At 41.9% G+C, this 17872-nt stretch overlaps 1 protein-coding gene across 1 annotated transcript in view; it reads right to left on the reverse strand.

Annotated features, from left to right (window-relative positions):
- Positions 1 to 17872, reverse strand: part of apaf1 (apoptotic peptidase activating factor 1) — a 39313-nt gene that overhangs the window by 16712 nt on the left and 4729 nt on the right. Inside the window, exons 11-26 of the mRNA XM_083907147.1 lie at positions 17719 to 17832; positions 16700 to 16884; positions 16059 to 16185; positions 15656 to 15781; positions 15427 to 15567; positions 15165 to 15290; positions 14938 to 15084; positions 14289 to 14417; positions 13413 to 13538; positions 12456 to 12575; positions 12158 to 12283; positions 9840 to 9965; positions 8387 to 8506; positions 8172 to 8297; positions 6242 to 6367; positions 3790 to 3936 (exon numbers count right to left, since the gene is read on the reverse strand). Of these exons, the coding sequence (XP_083763273.1) occupies positions 3790 to 3936; positions 6242 to 6367; positions 8172 to 8297; positions 8387 to 8506; positions 9840 to 9965; positions 12158 to 12283; positions 12456 to 12575; positions 13413 to 13538; positions 14289 to 14417; positions 14938 to 15084; positions 15165 to 15290; positions 15427 to 15567; positions 15656 to 15781; positions 16059 to 16185; positions 16700 to 16884; positions 17719 to 17832 (2112 nt within the window). The remainder of the gene's footprint in view (positions 1 to 3789; positions 3937 to 6241; positions 6368 to 8171; positions 8298 to 8386; positions 8507 to 9839; positions 9966 to 12157; positions 12284 to 12455; positions 12576 to 13412; positions 13539 to 14288; positions 14418 to 14937; positions 15085 to 15164; positions 15291 to 15426; positions 15568 to 15655; positions 15782 to 16058; positions 16186 to 16699; positions 16885 to 17718; positions 17833 to 17872) is intronic.

Genomic DNA, 17872 nt, shown 5'->3' on the forward strand with positions numbered 1-17872 from the left:
ATGACTAATTAGGTAGGCATTATGTCATTGAAGAAGTATAGAAATACAATCATAAAGAGATGCGTTGCGACATTTGTCTAACTGAAGAAAACAATTGTGTTCCATGAAAAGAAGAGAGAAATGTGTGTATCGTGACAGTTTGAGAGCCATGGATCAAGTTAGTAGATTGTCGCATATTAATTGAGGAGTTCATTACCAATCATTTAATCAATGAAATACTACTAGATGTCCTGGAAACAAACAAAAACATGTTTTTATCACTCAGTAAAGTCATTTTTCAGAACTCTCTCTGGGCTTTTACACAATTGATGCCAAACTATCACATCAATCAGTCTATGCCTATGATTCAAAGGCACACTTGACACAATCCCACTAATCCTCCATAATTAAATCTCTCCCTTTCACCAGCTGCGGGTGAATACAAACCAAATACCCTTGTGATGATGATTGCCAAGCCCGTTTCCTTGATTCCTTTCAAAACAATGTCCGTAATCAACGGTGTTCTCAACAAGTCTGTTCAAAGTAGTGAGTCTGCTGCTAATTGCAAAATAGGCGCGCGCAGAGAGACCCGACCCTGGCGACGATCATTTAAAGTGATAGGCACTTAGCTTATCATCGCGCAGCGGTATCGGTCGTGAGAGGAACGCGCACTCGGTCACGGTAATTGCTGCGACAGGCAGGATTGCACACACACAGTATGATTAATCAATCAGAGCTTCCCCCGACACAAGGGTTCATTCTTTAAGACAGGCATAATAATCCATCACTGCTTTCTAACATCCATGACGTCCTGATCCATCAAGTCAACGTTCCTGTTCTGGGCAAATCTGAGACATGGAGGAATGGAGTAACCTGGATGCTGATTCCAGGAATGTCATGGTAATGTAATGGAAGGCAATGTTGGTCTGGTGTTGCAGTCAGCACAGCTCGGAGTCAGGGGTAGAAAAGGTGAGCAGGCGACTGATTAGTACAACGTACGGAGTCTTAGGGCGCTTTCACACATGTAGTTCGATTACTTTGGGTAATCCCGTAACTCATTTCATACCCATAATGCATTAAACTATACCGTTTCGTCCCATTTGGTTTGGTTGCTTTCACAACAGAGGAACTGTACCAAAGTAGGGCGGATAAAGCGGTCAGAGACCACCCCTTCAGGCAGGTCTTGGACCGGTTGATTTGGTGCGCACCAAAGTACAGAGATTACATTCACACCTACACAAACGAACTGAACCAAGGTACCAAACACATTTGGTGCGCACCAAATGCTGTAGGTGTGAAAGCACCCTGAGGGCCAAACTGAGGAACTTTAGAGTCGCATGATTATGAGAATAAGCTGCAACCACCTGTGTCAAGATGAGGAACACCGAGCATTTTGCGAAGTTATATTTTCACAAATAAGGAAATACTTCCATTAGTGCTAGAGAATTTGTCTGTTTGGAAAAAAGAATCACACGGACGTGGAGGAACGAGGAGGAAATGGCTGCTCGTGGTGGACTGCAAGGCTACCGCCAGTTACATCCGTATGCTGTTGTTATTTTATTATTATAATAATAATAATAATAATAATAATGATACACAAAAAATACTGTTTTTTCTCTTCAGTTTGGCCCCAATACTCTGTCGTAGATAATGCATAAACTGCCAAGACCTTTCCTTTCCTTAACATTTTATGAAACAAGAGCACTCAGGCAGTGCCTGTCTGCTTATAGCTATTACCATATTTACATAAACATGACAAAATGTATGCAGATCTCTTAAAGATGTCTTTGAGAGAGACGCATCTGAACTCCTTAAATGGGACGTCCCGTATTCAATTGAAAATTGCCACCAAATCCATAATCTGGATCATCAGATGTGTCCAATCCAGCTGATTTCTTCACTTATGCCCATTATTAGAGGTATTAGACGCTTAAATTAGATTATTTTTGGTGACATCTTACCTACACTTAATGGGAAGATGCTCGTGTCTGAATGATGACACTTAGAGATAAAGCCATGCTGATGAAAACCTAATCTAATTTAATTTGTCACCTTATGCCCCTACACTAAATCTGACATGCAGCCAAAAGTGGAGCCTCACATCTACATCCTTTAATTCCTTGTTTGCTTCACATTGATTTACTTCAGCCTGTTCTCTAATAGAAAAACATTTTATTCCACAAAGGTCCATATTCTCATATATCATGTCAATGCTACACTGTCTGATGTGTTTTCCCCCAGCACCTCATCTCTCTTCTTTTATAGCTTTTCCTATGCCCTTTAAACTGCATTTGCTATCTGTAATTTAAAAAAAGATTATGGATCTGACAGTGTGTGAGTTTAATGAAAATATTATTCGGTTATATGGTATATTATAAAAAAAAAAAAAGAGATATATTTTTACGTTAAAGGGGGACATTTAAAGCTTTCATTACGTTTTACTTAATTTCCGGGCTTCACTGTATGGTCCTGTCAACAGAAATCTGCTCTATATGACATTTTAAATGTGTTTCCGTCCATGTGTAGAGAAGCATCCAACAGTGACATGTCTGTCGACCCACACACACAAACACAAACACAACACAACACACGGTATCAGGAGTAATCTGAGGTATAAAGCCTCATCCACCCAGGGCCTCGCTCAGATTACATCATTGCCCAACAAATAGCCAATCAGAGCCCAACTGAGGCTGGCCGCTCTGTGACCCCCATCCCCTGTAAAAGTAAAGGCATAAGGCCTGCACGCACACACGCACGCACGCACGCGCACACACACACACACACACACACACACACACACACACACACACACACACACACACACACACACACACACACACACACACACACACACACACACACACACACACACACACACACACACACACACACACACACACACACACACACACACACACACACACACACACACACACACACACACACACACACACACACACACACACACACACACACACACACACACACACACACACACTATATGACTCACAACAACAACAGTCGTCTAGTAAACACTGGTGTGTGATTATTTGTTTGTACAGTGTGTGACACATCAAATGTCTCTTAATCAGCTCAGTCTTTCAGTCTCACGTGACATTTGCATCGTCATAGATCGAAAACGGGACGAAACACGGCCACAAGATACTATTAAAATATGAACTACTCCACATTCTGATAAAGGACAACTCAAACATATGAATTGCCATTATTGTTTATTTGCTTTTATGTGCTTTTAGTATGCCGTGTGTCACATTATTGCGGCTGTAGCAATTTTACTAATTGTGTAAATATTGGTGATTAATTTGTCCAATGTATATCTGTATTAGTCAATTGCAGAAAAGGCAGTAAAAGTCAGTCGGAGACGTTGTTTTATGCGCAAATTTGATCTCGTCTAGATTTATAATATTGTGAATTGTGACTGAGCGAAAAACCACAACACAACCATGTCGAGGCGCAGGTTTGAGGAAGGATATAAACACCTTTCCTGCTACATCGAAGGTTATTAAGAGCACACAAGAGCCTCCATTAGAAAGAAAGTGTAACATTCACCTGCAGGGAATTACAAAATCACTTCAAACATTGACCTTTGTCGCAAAAAACATGCTCATCAAAAATAATTAAAAAAGGCTTTATATTGATAATCTGGGATAACAATGTAATCCTACTGTGTCAAAAAGGTCTCCGACAAACAGTAAAGTCACGATCAAACTCACGACCCAACAACAAATCAATTAAACCAAGAAAATAGTCATTAATTGTCACCAATACGACTGATACGTGCAGTCATACCTTGATGTAGCCACCAGTCGAGACCAGGAGGGAGTCGTCCGGTGAGAAGTGCAGATCGGTGACCCAGCCTCCGTGGAGCGAGTCCAGGGCGTCTTTGCCGTCCCGCGAGCAAATCTTCAGCAATGATCCGTCTTTGACGCTCCACAGCTGTAACAAGACAAGCAGACATGATGAATCATCCACTGGGCCATTTTACATTCAGTTGCCTTTGGGAAATTGGTTTTGTTGCCCTTAAGCATCCATCCATCTATCTATCCATCCATCGACCAACATTTATCTTTAATAAACCATTACCATGGCAACTGAGCAAAAACATCATTATCTGTCCAATCACTGGCATATTTTGTCTATATTAGGGCTGAAACGGTTACTCGATGAATCAATTAATCGGCAACTATTTGTGTGTGAGTGTTTTCTAAAGAATTAAAACCACTTTATGTGCTTTTTCAGCTTCAAAAGTGTGAATATTGTCCAGTTTCTTTGCTCCATATGATTAAGAAATCATTCAAACTGAATCATTTTGGTTTGTGGACAAAACAAGACGTCATTTCCAGGTTTGACAAACACCAATATCACTAATATATCTATATTTTTCAACATTTTATGACATTTCATGGACCAAGCGATTGCTCGATTAATCGAGAAAATAATCGACAGATTAATCGATGATGAAAATAATCGATAGTTGCAGCTCCAATTTATTATTTCTATTAAATGATCACAAAGATTTCACACTAAGTTGTGAAAAAATGGTGTTAGTTGGTTTGGAACAATTCACAATTCAGCCTTATAACCTTATAGAGTTCATCTCGCACATTTGATTTAAAATTAACTTTGAACAAACATGGAGTCACCTGAATCTGGCTGTAAATTGTACGGTGCATTTTAAAGCTCTATCATTCTGTATTTCATTTATTTGTCCCTCTGTCTGTTCAATGTTTTAAAAAATAAGAAAAGTTAAGATATGACCACACACATATACGCACGCGTGCAAACAATACGGCCTTCCTGGTCAAATAACGTGATAATAATATCATACAGTGTGTGAATGTACATCATAAATTACCCATAATGCACTGCACGCACACAGTATATACCAAAATAATGGTTTGAGGTCACTGTTGCAGCACATCATCTCGAAAGCTGTTATGCAAGTGTTCAAATGCCACGCTCATTTGACAATGACACATCACATGTCGGGCTATATTTAACTCTTGGTGCGCTTTTGTACTGAATGACTCAGATTTGTTTCCATAGAAACTGGGGATGAGAATTCAGCGCAGTTTATGTAACTGGATCGGAGCGATCGGGCCATTTCTGGATCATGGAGCTGGTTCAGCTCAAGTGGTATCAACCTGGAGTTGACTGTGTCACTGCGTCTCACACTTCCTCCATCCTTCCTCTCGCGCAGTTAAAACTTTTTTTTTTAAATTTCTTTTGTGTCTGCACGCGCGTGCGCTCGCAGATAAGCGGGTTGCCAATTCCAAAACCTCTGGGATCTAATTTGGCAGCCCCGAGTCCTCTCTTTCGCTCCTTCGCCTCCCACTGTCAGACGTCTCCTCCTCTTCTTCCTCCCCTTTATCACAACTTCTCGCACAAGCTGAGCCTCCTGCAGCAACGGCACCTCATCCTGGGAAGGAGCCCTGCCACCTCCCTTTCATCTCCTCTGTGCACTGCAGCAGTCGTGACACCTTAGTAAGCACTTCATCGAGATGAGTAACGACGTGGAGATCCCTGGAATGAATGCTGACTGCTTCACGTACGTTTTTTTAATTGTTGCGCTCGGTAAATAAGAACTTTTGAGGTGACGCAAGTTTTCATGCTCGTCACGTGAGCTCGCCTTTCATCTGATATTTCACATCAGTACCTGCCACTCTTTCCACTTCACCTTTTCACATCTGAGCATTTGTAAACCCAACGAGTATAAAAAAAGCTGCATGAAAATCAAGGATAATTAGAGTGAGATACAAAAGTTTGGATTCACTTAAAAAATGTCCTTATTTTTGAAAGAAAATCACTTTTCTTCGATCAATATAACATTAAATGAATCAGAAATACACTCTATACATTTTTAATGTGGTAAACGACTATTCTAGCTGCAAACGTCTGGTTTTTAATGGAATATACATAGGTGTATAGAGGCCCATTTCCGGTGTTCTAATGGTATATTGTGTTTGCTAATCGTGTTAGAAGGCTATTGGATGATTTGAAAAAACTTGTGTAATGATGTTAGCACAGCTGAAAGCTGTTTTGCTGGTTCTTTGACGAAAGCAAAGTTGTTATTTTGAATAAAAATCATTATTTCTAATCTTGCCAATGTCTTGACTATATTTTCTATATTTTGATGAATAAAAGTGTGACTTTTAATGGAAAACACAACAAAAATTGTATAGGTGACCCCAAACTTTTGAACGCTAGTGTATAAACGGCTGAATTGCTTTTGAACACGCACCCGGATCTCGCCGTTGTCGTCTCCCGTGGCGAGGCGGCGGCCGTCCCAGGAGAATCGGCAGCTTCGGACGCAGTCCTGGTGGCCGCTCAGCGTGTGCACACACTGCCAGCTCTCAGCACACCACAACTGAAAATCAGAGAGGGACATATCAAGGAAAAACCGGGACTTGAATGGTTGTATACGCGACAGTAGAACTTAAGCGAGTGCCTAAACACAATAAAACGTCCACGGAAAGTAGAAAAATTTTGTACTGTAGGTATGATTTTATGAAGCACGATTGAAGGTGTCGTCACAACCAGTGCTTTACGCTTGTGGGAACAAATAATCACGCCCCATATGTTGCTCTAGCGCTGCATAACTGATGAGCGCTTTCACACTCTCCGCTGTTGTGTTTCTCACTTACTTTGGATGTCCCTTTTTCTTTTTCTTTTTTCCAATTTCCCTCTCATCTCTGCCTCACATGCATTGCTCTCTTTCTAACTCCATTCTCTTCTCCCATTCAAGATTTTCCTCCCTCAACACGGTTTGCTTCCTGTGCTGCACAGAAAATAACACGCCTCATAATTAGACTCTTCATTTGGCAGCCGGCTAAAAGACTGTGTCCCCCACACAGAGTACCATTCATTTGAAGGTCAGTGGGGAAAAAAAGAGAGAGCAAAGCAGTGTGACAGAGAGAGAAAGAGATGAAGGGGGAAAGGAATAAATGGAAGAGAACAATGTGGTGTCCAGCAAAGACATTCATGCATAAACCCTTCTGGTTTGAATGGTAAATAAATAGATAGAGACGTTTAGACGGTTTGTTTTGAGCTACTAAAGCACCTCGGTCTGTAAAGCAAGGACTATAATCAATTATTATCATTGCCATTCCATAAAACATACATTGTCTCTAGGGGCAACTTGGACTTTGTAAGACAACCTAAAACTTCCAATATCGACTGAAAATAAAAAAAAGTGTTAGAGCTAATATATGAGCACCATCCTAAAATACCTTGGAAATGTAGAAATCATCAAACAATGCTCCGGTTTATAGCGTGCCTTCTCAAAATAATACTTTCCATGGAGTGGAACGGTTCGGTTTGGCACAGTACGGTACCAGAATAACCAGCCACCGAGGTAAGGTGAGGTCAGGACAGTCAGCTCATTGGCCGACAGAAAAAATGGCATTCCCTCGTGACCGGTGTAAATAGCCCATGAAAGTCGAGGCGATTCAAACGCCCGCAGTCTATTCTCAAACAAAGCTCCAGGTCTTGTTGTGTCTTTTGCGTCACATTGTGTGCGAGCATGAACGGTACCACAGCTTGTAAATGTGATCTTATAAAACAAATGGCAACTGCAAAGAAGCCATTAGACAGTTCTGGTGCGGTTCAGCATGCCCAGTGCAGCACTGCTCACTTTTCTGTGGGCGACAAGTAGGAAAAAAGCAATGATTTCAGAGCTGTTTGAGTATTCAGCCTCCCGAGTCAGTCAAAGTCAGACCAAAGTCAAGCACAGCAGTGTTGGTAAATGGTAGCCTGGCAGAAGCTACATCCAGAGAGGGGGGGATGGCGCCAGGCTGGTGTTTCCTCCCGCTTAGTTGGGGTAAATAATCGCTGAACGTGGGTGTAGCAGGACAGTCTGACCTGCAGCTAAACCACCAGACCTGGAGCTTTTTTCCCTCTGCTGCAGAAGCTTTGGAGCCTCAGATTTCCCCTATAGCTATGCACCTATGTGCTGTAAGTAATAAAGTTTGGGAGGAGGCTAGAGGAAAGATGCTGATGTGTTACACTGGCAGCACAGTTATGTCTCGTTTCCTCAGAATGACGGTGTGTGTCCTTTGATGGCCCTAACCCATTTCTGAATTCTGGATAAGTTTAGGGCTAAGTTTTGAACTGCGGGTGGGTTAAGGTAAGGGTAATTGGTAATGGTGTATGTGTGTGTGAGCATGATCAACCTTAGCAGTCTTGTCAGCAGACGTGGTGACGAAGAAGCAGCCATCTGGTGAGACGTGACCGGACAAAATGGCTCCCAGATGAGCCTGGATGTCCTGCAGCTTCTCTCCACTCTCGATGCTCCACACCTTATAGCAAAGTAAAGACAAGAGATGAAAGTGAGCGAATGCTTAATGTTGCTATTTCGCTTTTGTGTGCGATCGCGTCCGAGCATCACCTTGACAGTGCCGTCGTAGGACCAGGACAACAGGCAGGTGTTGGAGAGCAGAGAGAAGCATCGGACCTGCTCTTTGTGACCCTGAAGTACTCGACTCTCCCCGGACTGCCATCTCCACACCTACAGGGGGCAGCAGAGACACATACATTCATACTTGGAACCATAAACTATATATATATATATATGTATATATATATATATATACATATAGTAGAGTAGAAGAAGTAGATTTTCCCAAATACTTCCTCTTAAACCTAATTATTTTGAAAATAGCAGTCACCCCCTGGTGGCTAAGTGCTACTTCCGTCAAACCAAAACATCCACCAATCATACGACGGGAAGCAATAGATGCTGCATTGCAGCCTTTCACAGTATATACAGGGATGTGATATATCAGTGAGGGCAGAAAAGCAACTATGCAACATTGCTGGCACAGCAGATCTTATTATTTCATGTTTGTCTTAAACGTAGCAGGTTTTTTTGATAATGCAAACTTTGGAAATTCACTTCTAGCGAGTGCTCATTTTATGACAGCGTGCACATTTGTAGAGATGTGAGGGAAGGCAGGTGTGACGGCATCAGTCAGCTCATCTTATCATGCAATGTTCTGCCTTTTCTCCTTCTGAACTGAATCTGTCATTGGGTCCAAAGGTTAGAATCCATCAGCAGCAGCAGCAGCGGCGAATGTCAACGTCATTATATCTCTTTACATTCACTCTGCGTCTGCACTGACATCTATGTACGCACACATTTCCTCGCAGGCGCAGGTCAAACAGCACAAAAATCTGAAAAGCTCCGAAAAGAGCAGCGGACGGTCCGAGGAAAGTGATGTTGCACTGTCAGGAGAGAGGAGGAGGAGGATGTGCTGCAGTGGACAGGTCTACCAGCAAAAAGACAAGATGAAGAAGGAGATAAGGAGGGAGGAGAGGAAAGGGGAAATGAGCAGCAGAGCATGACGGGTGGGGGTTGAGAAAGGGTAATGACCCAAAATACACACACATACCTGCACATAAGCACAGACACTTGCTCACAGGCAGGAGAAGAGTTATTGTGAGTGGCAAAAGCCAAAGGCAAACGGAGGGAAGAAGAAAAAGCTTAGAAAGGATAGGGGGGATTAATAGTGGCGGGCAAAAAAGGAAGATAGTTGAATGTAACAGGTAGGGAAAGGAGAAAACACCTCATAGAACCAAAAACAATGTGAGGATGAGCAATTTAATGGAGCACACACTTTTACTCAAGATGAGGAATGGGCATGAGGGAGCGGAATAATCAATAGCAGAGAAAGAAAAATGGGAGGCAGGCTGGTGGAGGAGGTGAAAGAACGCGCCATGAATTGGGCAAAAAAAAAATAAGGCGAGGCAAGAGAAAGAGAGAGAGTGTGATGGATGGGAGAGACAAAAAGAGGGAAAAACGGGGCAGACAAAGACAAGCAAAAAAGCATCGAGCTGCACACCCTAATAGTGGTGTCCTCGGAGGATGTGATAAGTGTTTGGCCGTTCTGGCCGAACTGGCAGTGCAGCACCGTCTTAGTGTGTCCCAGCAGAGTGGCCAAGAGCTTCCCCGAGGGCACCTCCAACACCTGGAAGGAAGAAACAAAGAAGTATAATCACCACAAATATTCAAGTAAACAGTAACAGCTATGCGCCTCAGTTGTAACAAAAGTAGAGCTTGTGTAAAACCAGAAGAGCCACCTATTGGTTGTATATATACAGTTTCTGCAGACGCCGATAGCATTCACTTGTTGACTTAAAGCTGTTGTAAATAAAGTTTCTTGCAAACATTTGTGAAATTGATTAAGTGTATAATGATGATGAAGTTTTTTTTTACTGTATTAAAGGAGTAGGACTGAAAACAGAAGAAAAGCACAAACATAACAACAGGATTTTGTGAGGCCAGGCTAAACACTGTTTGGACCGAATCTGAAAGGATTCTCTCAAGTCATTCTGAATTCTGACCTTCTACCACCAAATTATTCAGGTATTCTTTCATTTACTCACGAGCTTCAACAACCAACGTCATCCATGTCCACGTAAATCACCTTCATTCCCTAACTCTGATGCTAGGTTTGAACTACAGCAGGTCGTCTTGTCTCCAAAATGCATGCACAGTTGTTGTCATGTGATTTGGTTGAGGTCAGCGAAGTCCTCGTGAACACTTGAAGAACTGTCCTCAAGGAGTTCTTTAGATATCATGTTCAGAAGAATTCCTCCGTCTGTCTCAAAGGACGGCCGAGTTTGCCAAGACACACTTAGTGAGGAAACCCCGTTTCCACAATGTTTCCTAAATAAAAGCAGCATCTTAAAGGGAGAATTCGAGGAGGAGAAGAGAGGCAAAGAGATGACGCCTGCTTCATAATGATGAGCACATCAAAAAGGAAGTGAGGGGGGGGGGTATAAGAAAGTGTGGGCTTTGTGTCTGACCGTTCGGTCCTGTCAAGCCCTCAGAAGGCTACTGAAGCTCCGACCGGCCTGCCCACATCACTGTGGGGGGAATATGGGAACAGAAGAGCTTTGATGCTGTATTCTCACATGGGAATGTTGTTCGTGCCCAAAAAAAAGCCTTCTTTTTAATAAGCACAAGAGAAACTTTCACATAAACATATTCAAGATATAAGATTTTGTTTTAAAAAGGCTCATGTGGTCCAGGGCCTGACTAACTGTTCTCACTTCTCGCACAACGTCAACACAAGACACGAGAAGCTGTGAGTGAACTCTGCTCCGAAACTCATGGATTATTATTCTTATTATTAGATTTTTTTTTATTTCTGTAATAAACATAAATGAAACCAGGTGAGAGAAGAGAAAAAAAAATCAATGCCTTCAGTTTCACTGCATCAATCAGCAGCATCAGGAAACGCCACAGTCCAGCACCACAGCGCTCTCTGCTGTCCGCTCAAGGGACAGCAAGAGGAAAAGTGTGTGTAGTGGGAGTGGAGTAGGATTTATGTCACATTTATGTTATTGTGCACTTCCTGCTCCAATTGTAGCTTAGAGGAAACATGCCTGAGGGCCTTAAATTAAACTTTATTTTAACTGGTAGACAAATTAATATCAAGTCTCTTTTTCACAGAAAAACCTAAATAAACAAGAAAAACAAATCAATTTTGTGCATCACCTGTTGTGAATGAATTTTCTCCAATTGTAAGATTTCAAATTAACATTAATTTGTTCATGTTCGCTGCGATAAACCTTCCCTCTTAAATATCGGTGTTCAGGAGACCAGAGGAGAGACAGATGAAGAGCCGTAATTAAAATCATTAGCCGCGTGTTCATTAAGAGCGCAGGACCTTTTAATGATATAAGAGTCGCTCTCTGTTGTAAGGGGCCGGCCTGGCCACAGAGCAGATGTGTCGGAGGACAGCGGGCGAGAGCAAGGGCTCTCGTGTTTAATGGGGATGATCTGCCACTGGAGTCATAGTGTGCATTACATGAAAGCACGCTATGACGAGTACAGAGCAAACAAAGGCAGGGAATCAAAAGAAGGAGCAGTGTGCAAGAGTGACGCGGTTTGAAAATGGAGTTTAGCCAAAGTAAAATGTAGAGTAGTGGAAAGGGGGCGTTTGGAGCTGAACTGATGTACATCAGACAGGACCGACTGTCAATCCCTAAAAAAAATGCGGTTGATAGTCTGTGTGTTGCATTCACTGTGCTGTCATACATTTTAAACCAGCTTCCAAAACAGAAAAACGTCTCAGTTTCTACCTATTATCACCTATTTTTTTTTTTTTTTACCCATTATATGTTTTTATTCGCTTCCGCACGTGTTCTCTACCTGTATAGTGCCGTCCTCTTGGCCCAGAGCCACAGCAGACAGCTGTCTGCACATGCAGGTACACCGGATCCTGGACGATTTCTCCTCCGACTGGAACAGCACAGATCCCATCCTGCCGTCGCGTACCTGAGAAACACACAAAAATGAGGTCTATCCGACAGCCTAATATGGGCATAGCGCAGTCATACCTGTCTACACTTGATCTCAGGCTCAAAGAAACACATTCCTCCTTCAACCAGCCAACTGCTTTAAAAAAAAAAAAAACTTTCAAATCTTCTTCATTTTCCCCGCGGCTCACCTGCAGTCTGTTGCAGTTGTCAGCAGCAGAAACTGTGATTTCTCCGTCATTGAAGAGAACATCAGAGTCTCTCTTCAGACACACGGCAGAGGTCGTGTGAACTTTCTTCGTCTCCCATAACTGTGAGACAAGAAACACACCAGACATGTGAGGTTTAGGGGAAAAACAGAAAACCCTGTTTGTCCTTTTATATCATTACATGAAACATTAAGGTTAAGGTTGATCTGCTCCTGTAGTTGAGCAGTAAACGTAATCAGAGTTATTTTTCATTATTTTGCTGGAGACAAATTTATTTCAGATGGGCACTTTCAAAATAAAGTTACTAATTGGATCTAATAGCTCAGACACAAATTCTTCACTACTTTTTCCAGTAACACTAAGGCCAATGTATTTACCACTATGATATATATATATATATATACACATACATATACATATACACACACATATATATATATACATATACACATACATATATATATATATATATTTATATAAGTAATTTTAAAGGATGTTAAGTGCAACTTAAAGGTCCAGCTTGTAAGAATTAGTGACATTTAATGTAAAAAAGGGTGATATTCTTCTTAGTTTGCATAATAAACTTCTGCTTTAAAATGCAAAACATACAATCATTTTATTTCAAAGCACTACTTACCAACTACAGATAACTAGATTACTTTAGTTTCTCTAATATTATTAGCTTCATACAGTACAGAGCTCTAATAAATAAAAAAAGAAAGAAAGAAAACACAACTTATTTAGAAACAAAAAGCTCTTTTCATCCAGTATATTGTCATTTAAAGTAGTTAAAGTAGTAGTAGTGAATTAAAAAGGTTTATTTTTTAAAATTATTTTATTTTTTTAATGTCACATGAGGTAATTGGAACGATAGAGAAGGGATTTGTACAAGGTCAAACACTAACGTAGATACATGACACACATTTTGGTCAGTCTTACCCTGACGGTCTGGTCATCGGAGCAAGAGAGCAGCTGCGAGCCGTCGGGAGAGAACTGAACTCCATGGACCCAGCTAAGGTGTCCGCTGCAGTCAGCCATCTTTTTATTCGCCTCCAGGTCCCACAGCTAGAAGACACACACACAGACACACACATAACGTGAAATTTAAAACACTATAAAATCGAGTTAAAACAGTGAGAGAAAAAAGTGCTCCAGGCTCCACTGGTTAAGACTTAAAATATATTATAAATAAATAACACAAACCACTGGATAAATACATATGATAACAATTAAAACAAAAGCAATATTACTTGAGAAAACCTACTTTTATACGTTTTGTTTTAGGTCTGTAAAGGACTGTAGGGAAGAAGGAAGAAGAAGAAGCTCAATTTCATCTAATACTAAGTTTGCCATTGGGTTGATCATTTTTTGTTGTTGTTTAAGACAAATAAACATTTGTTGTTTAAGACAAATAAACAAGTTATTACAAGTTCGCAAATTTATTACAAAAATTAGCGTAAGAAATGGAAATTACAGGCTTAAACTATTACTGAAAGACATTCATTCTTAGACAAACATCTTATTCAGGGGCACAACTTGTTAGGTTTCTAATAAGTGCTTTTTAAGTGGCTTATTAATTAGTTGATTACAATTTATTCAAGGAGAGTTCTGTTCTAAGTTCAGTTCTGAGTCACATTTTCTACCGTCTGGCCCTTAATGGTGGTCATTGGATGCGATAGGGGATGTCGTCTAAAATCAATAATCATTTCTTTAAAGTTCAGGCATGTCAAGCTTCACATGAGACCCCTGACTGACACCAACAAAACATCAACAGACATTTAATCCAGCAAATGTGAGGGAGAATGTGTTATATACCTCAACAGCATAGTTGGAGAAAGCAATGGCAAGCAGGTTATTGGTGGGACAGGCGTGACAGTACTGCACGGTGCTGAGACGGTTAGTTCTTATCTCCAACAACATGTCTGACGTCTCCACGTCAAACACCTGGGAAAAAGGGACAGACAGATTGATGGGCTCAGTTTGTATTAGATCAGGAAAGGAAGTAGCATCTGGTAGAAAACTCCTGCACTATTAGTCTCCTCTTCCTCTCCTCAAAGTCGGAGAAATAGGGTCAGGCATCTTGTTTCCCAGTATATGAAGGAATTACGAATTCAGACGAGAGCGGCAACTAAAGATTATTTTAATAATCCATTAATCTGTCGATTATTTTCTCAATTATTTGAGAAAGTACTTGTTTGGTCCATAAGATGTCAAAAAAATGTTGAACAAACCTGGAAATGATGATGTTCTCAAATGTCTTGTTTTTGTCCAATAATACTCAGTTTTAAGGATGTCTTTGTTATATGGAGCAAAGACATCAGGAAAATCAAAGACAAAATAGCACCACGACGACACCGGGTGAATCTGAACCTGTGAGCGAGGAAAATCCACATCCAAACATCTTCACCTCTAAAGAAAGGTCTCAAACCAGAGGAGAAATGTTCGAAATCCAAAAAGCACTCACCAAAACGGCGTTCCTGGCCGCGCAAATGACTCTTTTGCCGTCTGCCGTCCAGGTGCTGCACTTGACAAGGGCGACGTCATCGCCCTCTGTGAACACACTGCTCACATTGATCGTCTTCCACTCGTTTGCAGACGACACTTGAAACAGCTGCGGCACGCGGAGGACACCCAGACGTTGAGAGCATGTCGTCCATGAATAAGAACTAAAAAGGGTGTGTAAACACTCACCTTAACAGCGCCATCATTGGAAGAAGTGGACAGATAAGTGTCATCGGGGGAGAAACAACAGTGGTTGACTGGCTCAAAGTGGCCAAACATGGTGTTCTGGGAGGACGGCTTATTCAGGTTCCACACCTAAAAGAAAAGAAATACAAATGAGGGAGAAACATAGCTCGTTGGAGTGCAATTTATTTCAAGCAAATTTGGAAATTGAAACAAAGAGACAGATCACACAATGGACAGACAAGTGTTTATAAACGTACACACACACCTTGACATTCAAGAACTTGTCGTTGGAGCAGGTGGCGAGGAGAAGTTGTCGCCTCATGTTTGTAAACTGACAGTGGTTGACCTGCTCTTCATGCTCGTCTGCAAAGACCCTCAGCAGCAAGGCACGCTCCACATTCCAAACCTTTGTGCGGAGATTCAGGATAGAAATCACAAAACATGAACATTATCACCTACATCTATGACGTACGATCGGGTCGTTTTCCACTTACCTTTACTTTGCGGTCACTGGAGCAGGTTGCAAGGAGACGGTCGTCCGAGGAGAAGGCACAGCAGAGCACCTCATCGTCGTGGGCCTGGATCTCTGTGAGCTTCTCACCTGATGTGCTTTTAAACACCTGAGCACACGGGAATGATTACATTGATTCAATATGACCACAATGGTTCATTCATTAATTTGTGTATTCAGCGATCTGGGTGTCCACTTGTGTGTTTGTTATCTGTTGCCTGGGTCCAGAATTCTCTCATTTGTGCCAAAAAAATGCTGCATTTTCCTTCCTCCCCGCCCCCCATCTGGGCTCTTCATATTTTCCACAATAATGTCTCCCAGGCAACAATTTGCCAGCAACAATAGACACAAACACACATGGGGTAAACGCATGTCTGCTTCGATACCTTGAGTGTCTTGCTGGCTCCGCAGGTGGCAATCTTGGCTCCATCGTTGGAGAAGCAGGCAGAGTAGATGGAGCCCTGGTGGGGCTGGATCACCAGGAGGGACAGACTCTCTACGCTGCTCTTATTCCTGAAGGAGAAAGCACACACACACACATAAGAACATAGACCCTACTTTGCTAAGAAGATCATCCTCAACGCCCACTTGAAAGTGGCAAAAGCAAACTCAAACAACTGTGTTTACCTATTTCTATGTCCTATTATGGTACTTAAATACTATACTATATGGTACTATGAACCTACCGATCCACTTACAGTATTGATCTACCTAATTATGTACCTCCTAAGATACTTACACACCTACCTTCCTACCTGTGGTACCAACCGAGCTACGTACCTCTCCATGGTAGCTACCTTTCCGATCTACCTCTCTACAGTATGAACTTCCAATCTACTGACTACGGTTCCTACCTACCCCCTTCAGATATGTACCTACCTTTTTGCCTATCTATGATACCTACCTATCTACTACCGACATATCTACCTATCTACACATTGTATGAATCTGCCTAACTATGATACCTATGTACCACGAAATCAAACACCATAAAAAAAAAATATATTTTTCTTGCTTGCGTACGTACAGCCAGTCAAAGTAGAGTTTCCCAGTGCTGGCTCGTTTCTGTGCCTGCACCAGAGCCTGTCTGTAAACTTCAGACGCGTGTGGCTGGGACAGAGCGAGCTGCACCACGTCAGGGAAAGGACGCTGCTCCAGCTGGTGGCCGGTCAGAGAGAGGAACTCCTGGAACTGACTGCGCACCTCGCTGTTCTAGGGAGACAGACAAAAACAAGTTCATATTAATAAAGGGACACAAGCGTAATCACTGACTAATTCCCCGATCCAGTCACAGGATCTTTGTCTTTTTGTGAACTTTGATGATCATAAAAATCCATGTTTTCTTAGGTTAACAGCATTGTTATTGCACTGTGTGTGTGTTGGAACGCGCGCACGCACACACACACACACACACACACACACACACACACACACACACACACACACACACACACACACACACACACACACACACACACACACACACACACACACACACACACACACACACACACACACACACACACACACACACACACACACACACACACACACACACACACACACACACACACACACACACACACACACACACACACACACACACACACACACACACACACACACACACACACAAACGTTGGGGCACAAGATTAATCCACTATTCTCTCAGAGAAGAACAATGACTTCCAACAGTGCATGTCCTGGTTAATCAAGTGCGTGGCCCCTATGCTTCTCCACTCATGTCTGATAAACAATTTGCTAATTATTGAATCGGGACACTTGCAATGATTGAAAATTGGGAAGGGACCACGGGACAGGAAACAATGAAGGGGCAAAAACACTTATCTTTATAAAGCAAATAATCAAAAATGACGCCGGGGGGAAAAAATAACAGAAGGATAAACTTTCTATTCAACTCACAGTGTTTCACGGAGAGAGGGCAACAGACTGCTAAACCAGTATTTTCCCCTCAATGGTGACTTGTGTGTGTTTTATGACACCGTTATACATGTTCTACACAATAAGGTCCTGTTATCTGCTGACCTCTTTGTCCAGAATTGGTCCATACTCCACATAGTCATTGATGAGGTGGGCTGGACCCATAATCTGGGCCTTGGTGCTCACCCAGTCCAGAGAAAACATGAGGGAGTAGAGCTCCTTTACAAAAAGAGCAAAAAAAACATGAAAGATAAAGACA

Source organism: Microchirus variegatus (genome assembly GCF_963457635.1).
Source record: "Microchirus variegatus genome assembly, chromosome: 20".
Classification (NCBI taxonomy): Eukaryota; Metazoa; Chordata; class Actinopteri; order Pleuronectiformes; family Soleidae; genus Microchirus; species Microchirus variegatus.